Source organism: Jaculus jaculus, chromosome 16, assembly GCF_020740685.1.
Source record: "Jaculus jaculus isolate mJacJac1 chromosome 16, mJacJac1.mat.Y.cur, whole genome shotgun sequence".
NCBI lineage: Eukaryota > Metazoa > Chordata > Mammalia > Rodentia > Dipodidae > Jaculus > Jaculus jaculus.
In genome coordinates, this window is record NC_059117.1 from 66,720,124 (window position 1) to 66,743,752 (window position 23,629).

General features: G+C 42.1%; 1 protein-coding gene across 9 annotated transcripts in view; it reads left to right on the forward strand.

Moving 5' to 3' along the window:
- Cadps (calcium dependent secretion activator) overlaps nt 1-23,629 on the forward strand; it is a 506,710-nt gene that overhangs the window by 329,923 nt on the left and 153,158 nt on the right. For 7 of the 9 annotated variants that reach the window (XM_045135761.1, XM_045135762.1, XM_045135766.1 and 4 more), the window contains exons 12-13: nt 10,960-11,096; nt 14,977-15,164. In XM_045135761.1, the coding sequence (XP_044991696.1) occupies nt 10,960-11,096; nt 14,977-15,164 (325 nt within the window). Of the gene's footprint in view, nt 1-2,501; nt 2,514-10,959; nt 11,097-14,976; nt 15,165-18,117; nt 18,277-23,629 lie in introns of all 9 variants that reach the window. The other 2 variants (XM_045135763.1, XM_045135769.1) reach the window with 2 other exon arrangements.

Below are 23,629 nucleotides of genomic sequence, written 5' to 3' on the forward strand. Positions count from 1 at the left end.
AGGTTATGAGTGGGTAAAGAGGATGCTTGCTAGGCTGCAATGGCTGGGAAAGTGACACGATGTGCCCCTAAGTGACACACCAGAAACTAGGGGTCATAGCACTTTCTCTAGGGACCCCTTGAGCTTTACCTCTGAGTAGAACTTCTTCAAGAAGTGTGAGAACTTTCCACTCACACCTGACTTGTTAAGAACAAGACCACCACATCCAGCCACAGGCGGCTTCTTTCTCATAGAAAAACAAAGTGAACTGTGCACTGAGGGGATGGCTTAAGCGGTTAGGGCGCTTACTTGCAAAGCCAAAGGACCCCGGATCGATTACCCAGGACCCACGTAAAGCCAGCTGCACAAGGTAGCTCATGTGTCTAGAGCCCATTTGCAGTAGCCAGAGGCCCTGGCACACCCATTCTCTCTATCTTCCTCTCTCTCTCTCAAATAAATAAATAAATAAATACAATATTTTTAATATGAATTGTGCCCATTGAGTTGGATCCCCAGTCTGCACAGCTACACCCTACAGTAAATAGCAATCGTCCCCTGAGCCTCAGCCCAGTGACCCGCTGGCAAGTTTGTGACCCCAGCACGGGGTCTCCATGCTGCCTCAGAGCCCATCCACTGCACTTGTAAAACACTTTGAATCGGTGCTGCATGGAACTCCCATTCTTCTCATGGAGAGACCGTCAGAACCAGCCCAGTTTAGCCAGCACACACTTCTGTGTCCAGGCATGTCCAGCGGAAGGCGAGCTATGGGAAAAATCAAAAAGGGGGCCGGGGACTTCGTACTCCTTGGTGTCAGGAGTTCAAAGTCAGCACGCACACCCATGGGAGACTGTGGCTTTCCTTAGTGATAGCTTAGTGAGCTCCAGGAACGTGGCTCACCACCACTTCTAGCATTTGCTCAGGCCGTCACCAGTAGGCAGATGACACACTGCATACAGGAAACTTAACGTCATGTGTTTGGCGCCCCCTGCTCTTCAGCACGAAAGTCCTTTGTCCCAGGAAACCCCTCAGTTCTGAGCAAATTGGAATGTGTTGGTCCCCAAGCACTATAAAGCAAGAAATATGAAAAAGCAATTATAGCATAATTCTGAATAGCAAACTTTGGTCCTTCATGTACATCGAATTGATTTATTTAAGTCTCATCATAAAAATTAACTCAATCATATTCTCCAGCTAGCAAAAAAAAGTAAAAAAAAAAAAATCAAGTATTGCATTTTAAAAAGAATTTCTTAACTTCTAAAAGGTAAGGTTCATTATTAAGTACTTAGCTCTTCACATATCATATTAAATCCCACTTTTAAGTGTTTGTTCAAAGTATTTGCCATTCTTGTTAACAAGTTGTTTTAATGACATGTTAGTGACTTGATTTTGCAATTCATATTTATATGGTAAAAGGAAGCTACATTGAAAAAAGGGAGACCATGTAGAAATGTTTGGGGGACAGAGAAAAATAAACACTCCAATCTTGTCATGTCGCTGTCTGTTGCAGGGAATCTTGAAAATGGGATATTTTTAGAGTTTGAGAAACTTGGGAGCAATTGCGAATGTATTTGGGTCTTTCCAAATTCAGATTAACAGACTTCTTGGTGCAGTTTTTTTAATTTTTTTTTTTAACAATTTCAAAATGTAAAAGACACGTCTAAGAAAGAGTGGAGTGGAGTATTTGTATGGATTTTTTTTTAGAAAAAAAAAACTTAGAAAAAATAGATCCTGCTATTCAGAAGTTTGTGTGTAACTTGACAAAGGTTTGGGGAGGTTCCATCAACCTTTACAACTTTTTGTTCTTCTATGTTTGTTTGTTTTTTTAATGTATGTTGTTGATTTAATTATTTTCCTTTTTAGTTAAGATTCTTTTAAAAACTAAGTTGATACCTGGTTATATGACTTTTAAAACAGAAAGTTATAATTATTATAATTCTTATAATTCTCCAGTTTTAAGGCAGTGTTGCATGCACTGGAAACGTCCAGAGCTACACTGGAGTGTTGTCACAATTTCTTATGGCAAGTGGCCACTCTCGAGGGGAGGGGGACATTTGTCCCTGTCATCCGTATGAGAGCCAGCACAAAGCAGTGTCCCGGTTCTCCTTTAAGGTTGGGGTAAAAGAAGACAATTTCAGCTTTGACATTTGACCAATTTGATATATTACTTACCCTTACCTTAGTCATATGGATGTTTGTTTGTTCAACTTGTAACTTTTAAGCCCATCAAGGACCCCCGCCTCCCCCACAAAGTTGGATGTTTCTGAGAATTAATTCGATTTTTTCTTAACTACCACTTAAAAAGTCTTTGACAGTTAGGGGGATTTTGTTCACTGTTGTTGGTTTTGGGGGTGGGGGAAGTTGATTTTGGTTCAGTTTGGTTTCATTTGAGTTCTCTTGTTCAATCTTTGCTCAAACCCAAGAACTTTTAGCTGCTAGGTTATAACTCCTGTCTGCCTTCCTGAGCCTTGTCGCTAGCCTTTATGTTATTCTGGTTTATTCCTTCTTACCCCGCTAACTTCTAGCTGGACTGAACGGTAAGTGCTCCCCATAGCTAGCACGGCTCAGATAATCAGACTAGATTATCTGACACCTGCAATGTGCTTTGCCCTCTCCCTCCTAATTCTTCCTCATGTCTAGACTTTGGAGTGAAATTTTCCGTGTTAATTTTCGGACCTTAGGTTTGAACTGTAAAGCTTCCAGCCTCAGCTAGGGTGCATGTGACATGTGCATATTTGCCTCCTCTCCTGGGCTGTCGTATTGGCATCAAATTAACCTCTGAGCAAAGCCAACCACAAAACATCTCCTAATTTTATTTTTTCTTCATTCCAAGAACATGAGACAGCGTCACAGTGGGATGGCAGACGTAGTAGCCAGTGTCATGGAGCCCACGGCGACATGACGACTGACTGCCTGACCACGGATCTCTTTGCTCTTCCACACAATGCGTTCTGGTTGTTGTTCCTTCCCCATTCCCAGGATTAGAATGGTCAGCTACCAATGGTGTGGTCACCATGGATACCTAACAAATAAAAAGATGGGGCAGGAAACCCGAAGATGTTAACTGAGCAAGACTTGAAATTGCTAAATACAATTGATCAAGTCAATGTATTATTTGAGCATGAAAGAATTCATTGGACCTGGCTTATGGGTGTGTTTTCAACTAAGACCCCGTAGAGGATTAATTTTGAAAGGAGAGCTATAGTACACAGGAGTACCATATGCAAAAATAGCAGATTAAGGACATGATTGAGCCTATGTTCCTTATTTAAGAATGCTTTGGGGTCCACAGTCTTACAATGCCCAGGAGCATTTTGACCTCTGCTCTCAAATGCCATTTGGCTACTCACCCTTTGCCCCAGAACAGTGACAGCAAGAACCATGTCAACTTTGCTTATATCTGTATTAATTTGTCTAAAAGTAAACCTGTAACAGAAAAAAGGATGCTCCAAAACTTCAGGAAAACCCACTGTATTTTGTTTACTAATAAAAGAGAGTATAAATTCTTTATTCGCAGAGGAAAAAAAAAGCTCTCTACTTAAAATGTATTAACCAAGGAAGTGATGGTAGAGGGACCCAGGAATCTTGGTCAGGAGGGCAGGCAACTATGTATTGGAATACTCGGGGTGCGAATCTAGAAAAACAAGGTCGTATTCCTTCTAAACGTTTAATAGTAGCCCTTCTTATTATTTTGATTTGTTTCTTTTAATTTGCTTTTAATCCCTTTCTTTCTCTTTTTATTTTGCATAAATGTACCCCTGGCTAGCAGACAGACTTTTTCACCACTTTAAGCAGATACTTAATTTAACTTTACTTTCCTTTGAATGTTTGTGAGGCATTTTAAAAGCTTACTATAGAATGTGGGCTTAGTGGGAATTTAGGATTTTGCTATCCTTTTTTTTTTTTCCCCTCTCAAGAATGAAAGGATGGATGAAGAGGTGACTGAATGAATTCTATTCTGGGTGAATTGACATGTATTTGCACAGATCATTGCTATCCTGGTAGATTTTCAAATAGTCATTTGTCTTAATACCTTTCTGTAGTTTTATCTCATGAGATTTTTGCTATATCTTCTTGTATTGTCAACTTGCAGTTGCTGCATTGCAGGAATGCAGTAGCAAATAATTAATTATTAATTCAATATCAAATTAATTTGTATGGCCTAAAGCTACACTACAAATCACATTTCTTGTCATTGTAAAAGTAAATTACTTTTGAAAAGGATAAACCTCTATAATCTAGTCCCAAATTTTCCAAACACCATAAGAGAATCTAAATGGAACATATTAAATTTAGGTTCATATTTTTGTCAACTACTTCACAAACATTTAACATATCATTTGAGTATTGCCATGACTTTGAGTAAGATAAATTATTAGTCATGTATAAAATATTTGTCTTTACTTATACCATAAGAAACATAAGATTAATTGAAAATGTAGTAATTTCAATACAAAAGTTCATCAAAAATATCACTACAACAGGACAAAATGAAAAGCACTTATTTATTGGCATGAGGTCATGGACAAAATTTCTGTTGTGATTTCTACTCAAAATTGTTTTCCAAAAAATTAGTGTTGAAGTCAATATTCCATGTTTATACCCCCTTGAGTGTGTTGCCATAGTAGTTTTAAAACTCACAATTTCTGTAAAATGCCACCCAGCCCTTAGCTTCCAAAGATATAATTCCTCTCGTAGTCGTTCATGTTAGGTTGGTGTTGTCGGAAGCACTGTGAAGAAGTGACGTTGCCATTAAGTGATCCACTGCCTGCCTTCTGGCCTCAGGTGCAGGAGCTCCAGCTTCATGCTGTCCACCACTCAGGCGAGCCGCAATGTCCCCTGGTTGCTTGACCACGCCAAGAAAAACTCTTCTAGAAAAATCTGTAACCAGCCAGCTGCCATCAATCATTGTCATTTCTTTATTTCATTTCTCCTGATGAGGCTGACGACTGTCATTGTTCGTTATTGTCCAAACCATACATTCCCTGGTATACTGTCAAGCAGATATGACATGCACACATTTTCCATATAAGAAAGATACAAAGTCACCTTTCAATTTGCAGTTGGGGTTCACAGATGGCTATAACGTAACATTAGCTACTCTCTTGCCTCCAGCACCCATCAGGAGCAGCAAAGAGACCTGACTGTGCTCTAAATTTCAATGATAAAACAGCTACCCACAGCTTATCATGAGAGGGTTTCCTGAGTCAAAAGCTTTCTTCAGAAAATTGAACAATGCAACCAAAATATCCCATATCTTTAACAGCACAATTTCTTTTTCACTCACTCGGAAAAAGTTCCAAAATGTAATGCATTGCAAAATAAAAAGGTTTGCCTTTTGTTTTTACTCCTTGAGATGTTGGGATGATAGAGAGAAACAATCTCAAAAAAAAAAAAAAAAAAAATTGAAAGCTATGATATTCATCCAAGCCAGGTACACTTATTCACAAATCTAACAATTCAGTTTTCTGAAACAAATATATGTTCACTAATAAGAGATCACAAGGGGCTGGAGAGATGGCTTAGCAGTTAAGGCACAGGCCTGAGAAGCCCCATGGGCTTCCCCACGGGCACAAGATCACACATGTATCTGCACACAAATGGCATGTTACAGAGAGAGAGAAAAGAAGGGAGGGAGAGAGAGGAAATAATTTAATGTCAAGATAGTCAAATTAATGGGATTAATTGAGATTATTAAGAGAATATTCAGCCCACTAAATGGTAATACTGTAGGAAACAGGATTTTCACAGTATTCCTTAACGGTCAAACCAAAGGCCAATTTGGGGTCAAGGTCTTGATGGATTTCCACCTGAAAATGCAGCTGCTGTCCCTCAGCCTCTGTCTGTGTCCTGATAACGTGTAGGGTTCTTCCTATCATTGAAGTACCAATGTTAGCTTGATTATTCACCTAGTTTGAAGTTAATCTCCTATCCCACACCATAAAGGACTTTAAAACCCTTACACAATGTAACCTTACAATTGAGACAGCATTGTTTAAAAGGTGTGTTGGATTATGCCCTGGCCACAGAGCCTATGAAACCACATGGGCCACTTCAGCACATTTTGAAACCCATGCAGATCAAAAGATCCCAAGGCTATGTCTGGAGGGAAAAAAAGTTGAAATTGGCTTTGAAACTGTAATCAGTCTAGTTTTTTATGAAATCATATTTAAATTTTAAAAAGAGCATTGATATGTATTTCCCAAAACAAGTACTAATCCCAACACCAGAGATTTTACACAGCCACTTTGCCCTCCCAATGTTTTGCTCAACCTAATGTTCAACCTAATGTTCAAATTCACTTTCACCCTGTTGACACATGCCACTTATTGGCAAAGGAAGTGACCTCAGTGTCCTCCATCCTGAATTGGACTCTTTCATGCTTTTGCTCAGGGCTCTTTTATCCCCTGGTAATGTCAACATCTAAGTTTTCTTTTTATTTAATCCATCAATTCTCATTGTTTGTGCAGGAGGAATGTAATGGCACCAAGCATTTGTTTTTCTTGCTCAGCTCTCTCTGTGGGAGAACAGACTGGGGCAGGGCAAGAATGACTGTGTGGTGTTGCTTGGGAAGCGCCCACAAGTTCTTTGAGGCAGAGTTGGGAACAGCTGGGCCACTGCAGTGTTTTATTTTAAAATAGACAACATATGTAATGCATATGGTCCTAGACATGTATGGAGACACAGGCAGACAATCTGAATGGTATCCAAAGACACCTGCACCTAGAATTCTGTTTCCTTCTGAGATTTTTTTTTCCTGTAGGAGCACATGTTACCATTTTAGGATTTGCAGGATACCATCTGAATCCCCATGTGTGTGGCTCCTTAATGAAGCCAGTAGGGTGTTGCCTGCGATGGAGGTGTCACCATTACTCAGCTAATAACCACTTATAAAGACCGGGCTCCTCTGGAGGCTAGAAAAGGAATCAGTAGAGACTGAAGGGATGGTTGTGTGGTTAAAGGTGCTTGCTTGCAAAAGCCTGATGGCCAAGGTTCAATTCCCCAGTACTCATGTAAGCCAGATGCACAGAGTGGTGCATATATCTCAAGTTTGTTTGCAGTAGCAAGAGGCCTTGGTGTGCCCATTCATATATTCTCCCCCCCGCCCCCCCGCTCTCTCCCTGTCTCCTTGCAAACAAATAAGTACATAAATGAAAATATTTAACAAAAAGAAATAGCAGGTCAGGGCTGGGGATACATCTCAGTCAGTAGTTGTCTCCAGGAACATGTTAACTCCTGAGGGATTCAGTTGTACACGCATGTCCTGACCACAGAGACACTGGAACATAACCCAGCAGGAATGGACAGACATGCAAATTGGTTATCTAGAGCAGAGAAGAACTTTAAAGCAGAGCGATGGGAAAGGGCTGCCAACTTCCTGGAAGGAGATGGACTGTGTTATACGTTCAGAGGCATCCTTGGCTCACTGACAGCTGGATGCAAACTGGCTTTGCAAGCGCTCAGAAGTTTGCCTGTTTCCTCCTGGACAGCTTTCACTGGGTGCTTTCTGCATGGAGGTGCTTTCCAGGTACTTCTCATTAGAACCCATCAACAGCTCCTTGACAGTAGTAGTCTTAGTCACAAATGAGCCCAGAGAGTCTCAGAAACATCAGTCACCTAGGACATACCCCATAACGAAGCACAGTAGATCCATCTTTAAATCCACTGGCTGTGAAGCCTCTTCCCACTTAAGTGCTGTCAAATAAGCTGTTACCATTGAATTTGGTGTACCCGTATTCCATAAAAATCAAGAAAGCAAAAGCATTTATTGATAGAGGGAGTTTATTTCCTTTGATAAAGAAATCTGTTATATGATGTTTCAAGTTCTTAGGTTCTGTGTAAAACAGTGGGAATATAGCAGAGGACAGTAATGACCAAAATCCATAATTAATTCTGATAATTTCTTTTTGTTGTTGACAACTTGAAAAAGCATTCCCAGGGCTGGGAAGACTGCTCAGTGATTAAAGACACTTGCTTGCAAAGACTGCCATCCTGGGTTCAATTCCCCAGCACCCACACAGAGCTGGATATAAAGTGATGCATGCCTAGCAAGTGTGCATTCCCCCCTCCAAATAAATAAATAGTCTTTCGTTTAGAAAAGCATTTCCAATTTCCTTCATTTATATCATATAAGCTCCGGGAAACTCTTCAAGATATCATGGGAGCCCGCTACCTTTATAAGCCCTCTTGACTAATTGGAACAATTACGATAATGAGCCTAATTCTGAGTAAATGGTAATTTTTGTGTAAGCTAAGATCCAAGAGCTGCACAGTTTGCTTGCTGACAATTCCAAGCACTGTGCTCCATCGCACACATACAGATGTGCAAGCTATGATTCGTATCATGTAAACACAGTCCCTGGTGGCAAAGAAAAAAAACAGAAGGTCAACTCTACATCCACTCAGGAAAACGGAGACTCCGAGATAAACAGCTCCGCCCAGAACTTGATAACTGTTTAAAAACAGGGGTCAGCTTAGATCCCCAAACACCTAAGTATGGATTCTGAATCGTTTTCCATGTGGACAAAGAGAGAGTAGAGAGAAAAAATAAGGCAGAAGAAGATTTTTTTTTTAAGGGTTTTTGTAGGAAAAAGCAAACAGGGGCTGATTTTTACCCATAGTTTTCTGTACGTCTGCTTCAATCTGTCAGGAGAAAAGGAAATTGTTCTTTAGACACACTCTTAGCCAAGAATTAGCCCATGAAGCTATATTCACGGGGCCCCTGTGATAGGCTAGGGGTGGGGGGTGGCTGTATATCCAGGTTTCCTGAGGGTGCTTAGTCACCTTGTCAGACCATTTCCTGAGTGGCCAGTATGGCAAAATAGGTCAGCAGCAGTACAGTGTCCAAGGGGTTTAACACGTAAAAGGGGCCGACACTTGAAATCAAGGCTGTGGTTTTTAAGAGCTTCCCTCCAAGCTAAACGACCGGTTGCGCTGTAATAATTGAATAGTAATAAACTGTCGGAGCCAAACTGGCAAAGTAAGGCCCTGGCCGGCTCGACAGCATGCCGCCTCTGCGGAGGAAGCTGGAAGGCAGAGGCTGCCGCTAGCGAAGCTGGCTGATCTGCCTGCTAGAAGTGAGAGGCCCGTGGTGGAGGCTGTTTTTTATGAGGCTGTAACAGGATGAGCAATTCCGGCACACCCCATGCTTCATTCCTCCTGAACCACCTTGACCTGGGACTCACAGGACAGGCTGGGAAGGGCAGGATCCACGGGTGGAGATTGAGAAGGGCCACTTAGTTGGTGCAAGGGTCTTTATGACAGAGGAGACCTCAAGTTGCAAACGGATGAAGATGCCTGTCTTGGGGAGCACACCTATGCCCAGAAGCAGTCAATCCCTCACCCCAACTCCAGCTCCATGGACCCCACCCTCCCGAGGCAAAAGAAACCAACCAACCAAACCAAATTCTGCTCCAAGGTCCAGCACCAACCTCAGTTTCAAAGCACTTGAATCTGAGGTAGCTTACACAGCAAGGAGGGCTCTTATTTGTACATTCTCTAATATATTTCCTGCACTGTGATATCCCTTCCAAAAGCCTGTGTTTTACCACTTAATGGAGCAATTTGGCTGTTAAAATACGCATTCTTCAGCTCGCCTTCTGGAAACAGTTGCCTCTGTGTGTCTTGGGCATAAACAACACATCTTATTCAAACACTGACCACTTAATGCTTCTCTGAAAAATGACAGAATTAAAAATTCCAGCAATAGGACAGGATAGACCTGACAAGCTGCACATTGAGGCTTAAACAATTTCTGAAATCAGCAAGGAGAAATCACTCTGTTCCCCTAAATCAAGCTTACAGCTCTATCCTAAGCATGGGAGAGAGAGAAAGAAGAAAAAAAAATTCCTGGGACAGAGGCCACATATGAAAATATTATTCAAATACTCTCCCAAGTCAGAAATCAATTTTCCCTTTGCGCAGATAGTACCACTGGTCCCTGGCAGATCCCCGCATTCCAGCAAAATGCTGCATGCAAAGAGATGAATAGAATCTTGTTGATTTGAGACTGTATCAGGAGAGTGAGGAAAGATGAGGTGGACTGAGCTGATGTCTTTAACAAAACAGACCTTCATTCCTACCTCTTTAGGGTTTGCTTGGTACCACTCAAGTTGAATTCTCAGAGCAATTTTGTCAGCTGAGGATAGTATATTTTAGTTACACATGTTGAGATTAATTAGTTAGCCCTTAGGAGGTTTTGCCTACAGTCTTCACCCTGTAAGGGGAAGTGTGAATACATGGAGACTATTAATTCACAATCAGCTGCAGATCATGGCCCTTGCTGGGTACACTTGTTCGTCTCTTTCATAAGCTTTGCTCATGGAATAAGTGTAGTGTAAGGCAGTGCCCTTGCCTCTCACAAACTTAAATTCCCACTTAACTTACTCGCCAGGTTTCAATGAAAATCTTTTTTTTGTTGTTGTTAATTTTTTAATTTTGGAGGGTGGGGACTCAAACCTTTTGTGAGACCAAATTGGCTCTGGGGATTTGGAAGGGGAAGACACAAAACTTGTCACTTTGCTGAAAATCAGCAAAACCCTTATTCCAGAACAATCCCAATCATGATCGAGAAATTACTCTAGACATAACCGCTGGAATGGCAGAATCTATTAAAAACCTCTCGTGCTAACTAGGTTCTTGTCAACAAAGATCCGATCTGCTTTCAGTGTTTGGTGAAATGCAGACGAAGTTCTGGTCTTACCCATAGTTGTTACAGAGCTACAAGAATGCACTGGAATTGTGATTCTTTGATAAACATATTGATGCCAATATATTTTTGCCTAAATGCAGTAAACTCACTAATAAATGATGCAAGTTGACAATGAGAGGCGAAAAGAATATCTAGGGGGGATGTTGGTGGGAGGCAAGGGGCAAGCAGCTAATATGCATAATGCCTCGTGGATTCCTGTGTATTTGAAATGTCAAAGAAAATGTGATGTGTTTCTCTAAATTGTGTCTCTCTCTACATGTATAAATGAACAGATGCAGATAGAGCACAAAAACATGGCATGGACGAATTTATCTCTTCCAACCCCTGTAACTTTGACCACGCTTCCCTCTTTGAGATGGTGCAGCGTCTGACGTTGGATCACAGACTTAACGATTCCTATTCTTGCCTGGCAAGTATATCCTTTGATCTACAGCAGTTTAAATATCACGTCTGAAAATACACAGAATATTTCTCTACCTTTATGTCACAGCTCTTTCCCCCGTTACAGAATTGCTTTCACCATTGTAAGCATGTGGTTGATTTTCTGCACACCGATAGTTTTCTTACCAAAGAATCAAGACAAGGTTGCAGGAAATGCTCACAAGAGTCATTTCCAATTCCCCATCTTCCGATCCTCTCTACACCAGCCCCCGCCCGCCTTTTCAGCTGCTACATGAGAAATATTCCCTAGAGGGTAGTGGAAGTTGGCACCTGCTTATGTAGAACTTACAAAAAATTTCATCTCCCTTCCCACACCTGTACTCCTAACTCAGAAAGGGGTGAATCTTTTCATGTCACTTTTGAACATCAAAATGGTTGCTGATAAACCCTACTTTTTCCCATATGCCTAATTGATTTGGGATTGCTTTTTAGACAATACTTTTCTCTTCTTAATATTCATAGCTTTATTTTTAACCCTTTTAGAGGAATTTTATTCAATGGTGCACAGGACATTTAGAAATCCAACTATCCAGCAGGAATATCACCATTTCCTAAGATCCAATTTTAAACCTAGGTTCAAATTAGTTAAAATTCAAGTGACTGCTCTGAGAGCTGTATTTGGATTTTGAAGATATGTTGTAAATTTTCAACTATGAAGCTCAAAAGCCTAGGAAAGGTTTGGTTCATTTCTGTCTACAAAATATAACTTGTTACTTCATCTCTTAAAGGAAAATATTATTAGTTCCCCTCGAAAGATGGGAAGGTAGAAAGAAATGATCAGATAACTTTATGCATAGGGAAATTTTCATTCTTGACTCCAAACATTTGAATTAATATATTTGAGTGCTATTAATATTTATATAATTAACTGGGGTTAACATAAGCCCTATTCTGACTAGTTTTAATTTTAAGCTTCTGTATTTTTTCAGCACTAGAAGCCAAGATATTTTTAAGTAGGTAAAATAATCTCAAAAATAGAAACGGGATTCTGTGGAATGATTTATTAATCTATGGCTCATACATGATACATCGATTATCTCAGGTTTAGAATCTCTTCATCGAAGACTCCGACATTGCCAAATTGGAAGGGAACACAACTTAAAAATTAAAAAAAAATACAAATAAAAAGGCTTACCTTGTATTGCCACACAATTTTTCTCAAGTGTGTTTTCTACAATTATCTAATTACAAATTACATTTGTGAAAATTAGAAGATTGTGCACCTGAATATAAACCATTCACTTTTATGTATACATAAAAGTTCTTGTTCTGTGGAGGGTTTTCTTAAGATGTATTGTTTTTAGGACTTCTTCTTATATCTGATTTTGCAAACAATTTTCTCATTTTGAAACTTAACATGAAGGAGAATTAGTAAATGCCCTCTAAAAGTTAAAACAGAAATTAAATATTGAAGCTTGTTTCCAATTAGTTGTTATAGGCTTAAAAATATGATCCAAAATCCTAAACTAAATTATGAACAAAATAGAATAATTTCCTTTCCTGTGTCTGGATCTATTAATTATCATTCCAGAATCTTAGAAAATAACAGAAATTTTAAAAGACCTTATCTCCTGCTTCTATATATTCCATTTTCTCATTATTACAATCTTTTTTTTTTTCAGTTAGTTTTGGAGACCGACCAGCAGGGATACATAAATTTTTCTGTGTCTTCGACTCAGTTCCTAATTGATATTTCTTCAACTCTTTTCAAAGCAGCTATTTTGGCATCTACAAAAGACTTGGTGTCATCTGAGTCGTAGAAAATATATTTTAATCTTTCACAGCAATGTTGCTTCTAAGCTTTAGCATTTGGGGTAGCAGATGGAGTGGCAAAGAAGTTGCCTATAGGGGCAGCCCACTGCCTCGACTACTCTCCCGCCCTCCGCAGTAACTTATAATTTGAAATAGGAAAAATGCCGTCTTCGCTGGATGTATCACTGAGCTGCACGCTGTCAATCGAACAGTCTCTGAATCCCTAATACAAGATCACCGTGTTGCAAAGCCCAGCGCACAAGTTCCTTGGGCCCTCCCTGTCCCTTCTTACTTTCTCCTTTTGCCCTTTCTCTGTCAAAATACTACAATATTCAATATGTAACTCAGAGGAGACCCTCGAAGTAGAATTATTTTTTTTTTATTTATTACAGACAGAGATAGGGAGATAAAGAGAGTGGGTCCACCAGGGGCTCTAAGTCTTTGCAAACAACTCCAGATGCAAGCACTGCCTTGTGCATCTGGCTTATATGAGTACTGAAGAATTGAACTTGGGTTCCTAGGCTTCTCAGGCAAGTACCTTAACCACTAAGCCATCTCTCCAGCCCAAATTTATAATTTTTAAAAGGTCCAACTTTCCAGGTCATGAAGAACTACCTAAATTGTTTCAGTTATTGCCTCAAATAACCTGATATCATAAAATTCAGTTTGATTTTAGACTCCACCCAGCGATCATCTCCAATGTCAAGTGGCTTTTCTGGGCATCTATTTTCCTGACTACATTCCAGAGGTAGCAGGTTTGATTCCACCCTGGCAAAAAAATCGCCTCTTTATCAGAGGTTCCATCCAGGCTCTTTTGTTGAAGAGTTTGGCTGGTCTCATCACAACCAAGTAAACATAGGGAAACAAATAATTAGCAGAAAGGGGAAAAAAAATAGAACTGTAAACTGGGACACAAAGAAGTTCTTCAGTTGTATTGACTCAAATCTGATTCACCACTGGAAAACTGGTCTTTTCAGAGAGCTCTGCTGTTCTCTTCTTTTTTTAAAATGCATGTAAAAAGCTGGGGAAATTGCTCAGTGGCTAAAGGTGCTTTCTATCATAGCCTGCTACCCCAGGTTCAATTCCCCAGTACCCATGTGAAGCCAGATGCACAAAGTGGCACATGCATCTGGAATTTATTTGAAGTGACAGGAGACCCTGGCACATCCATTCTCTCTCCTCCATTCTCTCTCTCCTGTCTCTCTGACTGTCTTTCTCTCTCCTTCCCTTACAAATGAGTAAACAAAAATATTTTTTAAAATAAAATTTATGTAAAAACTCTCCTAAAGCAAAAAGACTTTTGAAGTCCTGGCATATACGTGATCCAGCTCTAATATGCCTTTAACACTCCAGAAGAGAGAATCAGAAGACACTGAATACAGAGTTGGCCTTGAGCTCATGTGTCTTCTCTGGGTGAGTTCCCAACCTAGATTTGTTTCGCTATGCATAAAAACGAGCCAATCACTGGGCATGGTGGCGCAAGCCTTTAATCCCAGCACCGGGGAGGCAGAGGTCAGTCGATCACTGTGAATTTGAGGCCACCCTGAGACTACATAGTGAATTTCAGGTAAAGCAAAACCCTACCTCAAAACAACTAGAAGGACAAAAAAGAAAGGAAGAAAGAGAGAGAGAGAAAAAAAAACCCAAGCCCATCACGCCCTGCCTGCCTCCTCACTGGGTTGCACCTGCCCCTCCAAGGCAGTTAGGTTTTTCTTTTTGAGGATGAACAAGACCTCGCCCCAGCCCCTCCTCAAATTTCCTGGAAGTTTCAGTGGTGGAACCCCTGGTGACTTACTTTCTCAGGAGTCCTCAGACAACTCCACCACTCACTAGGAAATGCCATGTTATCCCTGAACTCAGTTAATTCCTCCGCCTGCATCACGGGAATGACAGGATTTCCCTCATCCGTCTGCCAGCAGGCTGCGAGCAGGTAGTGTCCCCAGTGTGTCCGCGCGCCGGTCAGCACCTACGTCGTCATAACACGTAGCACAGGCTGCTGTGTTGTTTCCCCCAGTCCTCTTCTCCAGCCACTCCCAATTCTCGCAGTACTCCAGGAAACAACCTGTTCAACGGTGTTTTCCTATCTTCCCACACAGGGCTGGTTCAGCCCGGGCCAGGTGTTTGTCTTAGACGAGTACTGCGCCCGAAATGGAGTCCGCGGGTGTCACCGGCACCTCTGCTACCTCCGAGACCTGCTGGAACGGGCAGAGAACGGCGCCATGATCGACCCCACCCTGCTCCACTACAGCTTCGCCTTCTGCGCGTCCCACGTCCACGGGAACAGGTAAGGGTGCGCCCGAGGGGTCCCCAAATGATGACAACAGCAATCATGATAATGATGTGGCCAGTTCTGCTGCATTCGTCATCCTGAACTCCCCATCCATCCCTGCACACACACACACACACATGCACGCACACGTGTGCACACACGCACACAGAATACAAAGGTGCTCAGAGGCTGTGAAGGCAAGGCAAACGGCACTTGCAGAGGAACTGTACAGGTAAACCACTCTGATTTACTATTTATTTCTAATAATACTAATGATTGCTACTCCCTTGACGATCAGTGGCCCTGGCTGGTAATTAAACCTCCCGTGCCTCAGTTTCTCACCTGTGAAATGGGAGTGGCAGGAGGTTGGGGAGATGGTGCACAGGCCTGAGAATCTGAATTTAGATCCCTAGCGCATACAAAACCTGCCAGGCTGGTGATGCACACCTGCATTTGTAGCACGTGGGACGCAGAGATAGGGGAGACCCTGGGGCCTGCTACCTAGCTTGTCTAGAGGGACCAGTGAGTTTCAGATTTGGTGAGAAATCCTATCTGAAAAAAAAAAAAACAAAAAACTTGGGCTGGTGAGATTGCTTAGTGGTTAAGGTGTTTGCCTGCAAAGCCTAAGAACCCAGGTTCGATTCTCCAGGTTCCACGTGAGGCAGATGCACATGTGGTACATGTGTCTGGAGTCCGTTTGCAGTGGCTGGAGGCATTCTCTTTTACTCTCAAATAAATAGATAAATATCTTTTAAAAATGAAAAAAATCAATTGTGGAAAGCAATTCAGAAAACCACCTAACTTCGATCTCTTCCTCCTCCCCACATGTACACACATGCATATGAACATGAAGACACACGAACACCACACACACACATGCACATAAACATACATTTTTTTTAAATGGGCATGAGGTCGAGGGAGATGGCTCAGCGGATAAAGACCTGAGTTCAGATCCTCAGAACCCACGTAAAACCGGACACCATTGCCCCAGTGTCTGTAATCCCAGCGTGCCTATGGTGAGGAAGGGAGGCAGACACAGGAGGACCTGCTAGGAGCTCACTGACCAGCCAGCCTGGGGGACAGAGCGGCAGGTGAGAGTTGGTGCCTAAAGCAAGGTGGAAGGAAGGAAGTGATGGCCACCGAAAGCTCCACGGGCCTGTGTTCACCACATGAACATGGAGACACACACACACGAGCAGTGCCCTGCCAGGGTTGTTGAGAGGATAGAAGTGGGTATAAAGGGGGCATAACGAACTCAGCAAGGGGCCTGGCATATGACTGTTTGCTCTCGCCATTCCCTCCATTCCCTCCAGGAGCACTGAATGATGAGTTGCTCATTACCTTGCTTATTACCTTCGTTCACCCCAGGAGTAGAGAATGACGATTTGCTGAGTGCCTCACTCTCTGGTACACATTCAACATGAACAAAAACTAGACAGCAAGCCAGGGAAGATACATTAAGATCCGTGTTCCAGGGAAATGAAAGAAAATTCTGGGTAGAAATTAATAAGGAGTGTGACTCAGCTGGCGTGGCAGAATGGCAGGGGACCTCCCTGAGGAAATGATGTGAGAGCTGAGAACCGCAGCACACGAAGGAGTCGAGTGGCTCCAGGCAAAAGGAACAGCGTGTACAACTGTCCTGTGGAAGAAGGAAGCCAGGCACATGCCAAGAGCTGAAGCAAGATAGGTGAGGCTGGAAGGCAGAGACGCCAGTAACACTTGGCATGTCACCACTGAGGTGAGAAGAGCTGGAGTGATCACAGCCCAAGCACCCCCTCGTGACAGGGATCTTGCAGACGAGACCCAAGCTTCGGGTCTCCTGACTCTGTACGCAGCCTTGTGTTTCCTAAGACCTTGCCCAGCTCCTGGAGGAAAAGATCCGTGCTCTGAATAATGCAAAGCAGCAAATAATTTAAGAACATTGCCATTTGGCTCTGGAGACATGGAATAAATTTCCACGCTGCCACAGCCAGCTTACCATCCCGCTGTGTGTAGCGTCACATTAGTATAAAGATAAGTCTACATTATTCCAAAGCACCCAGTGCACGGCCAGGGGAGGCACACCCAGAAGACAGCTAGGTGGCTTGGCAAAACCAGGATCAGATGAGCAAATTGTTGCTTTGGGGAGATCCACTTGGGGAATAATCCAGAGTTTACCACCTTTATGTGAAGCCGGGGCTGTTTTAACCTTCCTCGGCTTTGCAAGCCATACAGCTCCCAAATAGCTGTGGGAATTGTTCTCTGTTGTTGTTTTTTTTTTTTTTCTTCTCTCCAATGAGGATCAAATTTTTTATGAAATGCAACTTCAACATTTAGAGCTAGTAACAATAGCATCACAGGCTTGAATATTTTAACAGGCAAGCAGGTTACCTTCATCTCCTATTGTCACAAGACTTGGTGGCCCAACACATGACCTTTTCTTGCATAGAAGGTACCCGTGAAAACGCTGATACCTGCAGTGTGTTTGGGCATAATTCTGCTTTTTATAAATATGTACACTTTGATGACTATCTGTTACAGCCTCTTGGACTGAATTCTTAAAAGAGAGAGCGGGAGAGAAGTTGCATTATATTCTCTGGGTTGTCACACTGGATTCTACATATGTTACTGAATAAGAAAGTGTTATAAAATAATGAAGTGTTTTTGTAAACTCCCTGGTAAACATCATCATGAATTATGATACACATTGTCTGGGTTTCATATTGTAAGACTGCCACTTGGTTCACAGTTACGTTTATACATCTTGTCATGGAAACGGATTTGGATTCCTTATTTTCTTTTCAGTTCTGATTTTCCTTATGCAAGTTTGCATCTTTTTTGCTTATTATTTTAGTTTGAATGCATTTTTCTTTTGCTTTTTGATGCATCCCTCTTTCTCTTTCCTTTTGTCTGTGCATGTGTGTTCTCGATTCTTCTCTGGCTGGCCACCCTCTGCATGCCTCATGCAACCATCCTTCCTGCAAAGCCAACAAATGCATGTGTACTTTAGTGGGCTGCTACCAAATGCAGACCTTGAGGGGAGGAAAACTCCCTCCTCACCCGAACCAGAAACTAAAAAAGATACAAGAAGAGAATCCAAAAAAAGAAAAGAGCCCAAAACCCAGTCGAGTCAAGAGTCCAAGAGGTAAGAAGTAATACCATTAGCGGCTTGGTTTTTGTGAACCCTTCGGCCCTTTGCCACCCCTGCACCCACGATTCCCCTTCCACCTTTGCAAAGAACATGCTTTGTGTATCCCCAAAGTCTGTTTCCTTTAAGGGTTTTCAATGGTATAGTTTTTCATAAAAGATCTAAGCAATAGGAAAAAAGGTGGTATATTGGGACCAAAATTGAGCCAGGTGTTTGATGATTAAAAAAAAAAATATTCATATTGAAAAGGCTAACTGAGCAATATGTAAACAGAATTATGTGTCAGATTAGATTTTTTAAGTGGCATCTAGTTAGGGACCTGGTACTTTACCAAGTCATTCACAATAAGAAACCCATGCTTTATAATTTTAAATTACATTTGAAGAGCAAAGAAAACGGGTTTGCATCAAATAGGGCTGAGTATTTATTGACTCTAATGTTTTTATTTAATTCTTTCAATAGACCCTCCCCATTTCTCACAAAAAAGAAATCCATTTCAAGCAATGATTTATACAACACAAAAATAAGCCTAACACTAAATTAATGGCTGTTAGTTGAATTACTTATATATATTATATATATATATACTTATATATATTATATACTTATATATACTTATATATATTATAAATAATGAGGTTATCTTTAAGGCACTTGCAAGTTCTGATAGTTTATTTCTCTATTTCTTACGGCCTTCGGGTATGCTCTGTTCCATAACTGTGAAACTCCATCCTTCAGATTACAAGTACTTGCTATTTCCAGTATAATCTCATGTCATTTTCTCCATCTCTGTCCTTGCCCCAAACGAATACTGATATTTTGAAGTTCTGTTGTTGTACTTTGAGAATTAATGATTCTGGGCCAGGCATGGCCAAGCTACACAGCTTCACAAGCATGGCTGCTTTATGCTCCCATGGGAATTTATTCACAGAATACTGCTAGGCCCATATGTAGGCAGTTCACTTGGGGAAAGACTAAAATGAAAATGGAAACTCTTACTTTGTAGAGAATGTGGCAAGTTGCCACTCGGAATGTGCGGTTCTGATGTGGTCATCCCACGTGGTCACCCATCTCACGCCAGCGCTGTAAACCTCTCAGTGGAGTGGATTCTGTCTGCACTGGGCTCTGACATTGTCACTGCAAGAAAGCTGTGTATCAGAGCTTGCAGGGTGTGAGGTGCCTGAAGGTCAGCATGACAAGGGTTCAGCTGTCACGGCTGCTGTCCAGAGTGCTGCTTTTGGGCCACTCAGCATGCAGGCCCCAGAGCAGAGAGCATGCAGCCCCGGCTGACCGCAGCCTTTGCTGGACCACCAACTGCCCAACGTGAACGTGACTAATACTTTCCCAGGCTCGTGTGTGTGTCTGAATCTGTGCTTGCTCTGCATGGGCTTAAAGGGGGGGTTGAGGGGCAGATATCACCACACATACAGTGCTTTCCGATTGCGATAAAACCCTCAGGTTATCAGGTTAGCCGTTTTTGCATCAGTTTTGCACATGACGAAGGTGAAAATCTGTAATTTTAAGTTGGCAAACCTGGACAAGCTAAGGCCAAAAGCTCTTCCCCGGTGCACTGCATCAGCAGTGGGCACTTCCTTCGTGAAGGCCTGGGTGTCATAATCGGTTCCTCTCAAATCTAGGAGTATTCTATCCAGTTTCTGTGACTCAGTTTCCTCATTTTAAAGTGAGTCCCTCTAACCCCTAAACTTTTCTTCTGTATTTTACAATAAGAAATGAAATAGCCCACACTCACATGTCATAATATATGTATATGTATGTATATGGAAATTATAACACCTAATAAGCACTTAGCAATTGCCAAGTGCTGTGGAAAGTGCCACTGAATATTTTACTTTATTATCTCCCTGAGATATAAGTACTGTCGGTAAGTTGAGGTTTACATAAACCCAAGCACTGGTCTCATGCTCTGTAGCAGCTAGTGTCTGGGCCTGCTCCCAACATGAATAGTCATATCTCACACTTATACTTACAAGCGCTCGTTCTTATTGCCCACCGAGGTTTCATACTGATTATGGTAGGAGATACCATTTGACATTTTCCTTAACAACTCCAAGTGAGATGCTTTCACCATCATCTTAATTAAAGAGCCACCCATTTTTGGCCTGCAGATGTTCAAAGTTAACATGACCCACCCAGTAATTTAAGCCTCATGAAGACAGTCAGAGTCTCCTAGAGTTTTAGACTACATAGGCAAGAGTCTCCTTCAAACACTAATAAAGAGCCTTTCTTATTGAAAAATCATATTCCTTCTTTCCTCTGCATGGCTACTGTGTGAATGTAGAGATGTTACCTGATCCTTGCCCCAGACTAAAAGGAAGTCATGGGTTAAGGATGAAGGTGGCTCTGGAGTGCTTGCTTGGCATATACAAGGCCCTGGGTTTGATCACCAGCACCATAAAAAATGAAAAGGGCTGGAAATGTGACCTAGCAGCTAAGATGCTTGCCTGTAAAGCCTCAGGACCCATGTTCAATTCCCTAGTACCCACATGAGCCCGATGCGCAAGGTGGCACATGCATCCAGACTTCATGTGCAATGGCTAGAGGCCCTGGCACACCCATTCTCCATCTCTCTGTCTCAAATAAGCAAATAAAAATAAAATATTTTAAAAGAAGAAAGGTATTTTTCTTTTGAGGCAGGCCCTTACTCCAGCTCAGGCTGGACTCAAGCACACTGAAATCTTCCTACCTTGACCTCCCAAGTTCTGGGATTATAGGTGAGAGCCACCATGCCCCAACAAAGAGATGTTTTACCTACACTAAGAAGCCCTGAAGGTAGACTCACTTCTTGCCACATTTGCAAGTTATTAATGGCTACTAAGTGATTTCCTATCTTCTCCCTGCTGTGCCGCATTTCTGTCAAAAAACCATGGGACTGAGGAAATGGTTCATTTGGTAGAGTGCTTTCCATACAAGCCCCAGAATACCAGTTCAAGCTTCGGTACCCACCTAAAACGCTATGTATAGAGATGCACGCGTATAACCCCAGCTCCGTGGAGGCAGAGACAGGAGTGTTCCTGGGGTGTGCTGGCCAGAGTCTAGCCTAGCTGGTGAGCTCCAGACCAATGAGAGACCCTGTCTAAAAGGAGGCGGATGACACGCCTAAGAATGGCACCTAAGTGTCCTCCGGCCACCACGTACATGTGCACACACATACAAACACATTAACACATTAACAAAAAGCAAGACTAGGGGCTGGAGAGATTGCTTAGTAGTTCGGGTGCTTGCCTGCAAAGCCTAAGGACCCAGGTTCTACTCTCTAGGTCCCATGTAAGCCAGCTGCACAAAGGTGAGGCAAGTGCAAGGTCACACACGCTCACTAGGTGGCACAAGCGTCTGGAGTTCAATTGAAGTGGCTGAGGCCCTGGCATGTCAATTCTCTCTCTTTCTCTCTCTTCTCTCTCTTTTTCTCTGTCGCTCTCTCTAAAATAAAATAAGAACTTTCTTTAAAAAAGCAAGACTATGGGGATCCAAAACGTTCTTATCAAAAGTGGGCATATCTGGCCCATCAGGAAGATGTTTGTTATGCATAGTGTCAAATGCTTATGACAGGGACCCATCTGAGCATTAATATCTTATCAGTTACTGCTTCTCAACCGGGGACTTTCCTTCCAGAGCACTTTTGATCATGTCTGGAAATATTTTTTATGGGTAACTTTATTGGAGGAACATACTGCATATTGGAAATACTCCTCCTTCCCCACCCCCATTCCACTGAGGGCCTTCCTCAGTGGAGCCATGGGTAGTCACGGTAGGGTCATGAATGCACCAGTCCAGAGATGTTGCAGAAGTAGTGGCAGATTCAATGTAAGTTCTGCTCTTGCTGTTAGCCTGAGAACATCCTCCAGGAGATGGTGGGAGACACATCAAAGCAGAAAATCAGAGCTGCTGTGAGCTCCCTACTTCAGGCTCGGATGAGATTAAAAAGAGGGGACAGAAAAATATAAGAGCCACAGGGTGGCAAGGTGCACTCTGAAGTCATTTTTTATTTTTGTTTTTGTTTATTTATTTATTTATTTGAGAGTAACAGACACGGAGAGAAAGGCAGAGAGAGAGAGAGAGGGAGGGAGAGAGAGTGTGTGTGCCAGGGCCTCCAGCTACTGCAAACGAACTCCAGACGCGTGTGCCCCTTAGTGCATCTGGCTAATGTGGGTCCTGAGGAATCGAGCCTCGAACTAGGGTCCTTAGGCTTCACAGGCAAGTGCTCAACCGCCACAACATCTCCCCAGCCCTGGAGTCATTTTTTTTCTGTGTTTATTTTATTTTATTTTATTTTTTAATTTATTAATTTTTTTTACTAATTAGTTTTGTACTCAGCGAATACAGTCAAGTTGGTACCATTGTTAGGCTCCTTCATATCCTACCCCCTCCCCTGGCCCCTCCTTGGTGAGGAGGTATATGGTTCATGCATTGTGGAGTTAGCCCACAGTTTTTGATTGACACATTTTGCTATCATCTGGGAGGTAGAAGCTACATGGATGTTATTATATCTATTTACATATATAATTTATTTATATATTATATAAACACCCTGTAACGTGCAGGAGAAGCCCATGCAAGCAACACTCAAAGAATCAATAGCATCAACATTAAGATACCCTGTTTTATATCCAGTGCCCAAGCAATGGTTCCCCCCCACACTTGGGCTTTTTTGTTTCTTTCGCACAGACCCTGTGCTTAAAAGTATTGTAAATGGGCTGGAGAAATGATTTAGTGGTTAAGGCGTTTGCCTGTGAAGCCTAAGGACCCCGGTTTGATTCCCCAGGACCCTCATAAGCCAGATGCACAAAGGGGCACATACATCTGGAGTTCTTTTGCAGTGGCTGGAGGCCCTGGCATGCCCATTCTGTCTTTCTCTCTGCCTCTTCCTCTCTTCTCTCTCTCTCTCTCTCTCTCTAAAAAATAAATAAGTAAAGAAAATATTTTTTTTTAAAAAAAAGTATTGTAAGTACTCTGTGGTCTTGTACTCCATGATACCCAAGAATCACATGGGGGAATTTGAATAATGTGGTTCAGGAAGTCTTAGATGAAGCCAGAAACTTGCTCCAGTATCCCTCCCTGCCCAATGATGCTGGCTGCAGGCAGCACATTCTTATAGTCTTCATTATTTGACTGGCTATATATTTGAATCACTTGGGAGTAGGGAAGTAAAAATACCGATTTCTACCAGGTACAGTGTAGCACATCTTTAATCCCAGCACTTGGGAGACAGTGATAGGAGGATCACCGTGAGTTCAAGACTTCCCTGAGACCACGTCGTGAATTCCAGGTCAGCCTGGGCTAGAGTGAAATTTTACCTCAAAACAACAACAACAACAAAAATACTGATTTCTGA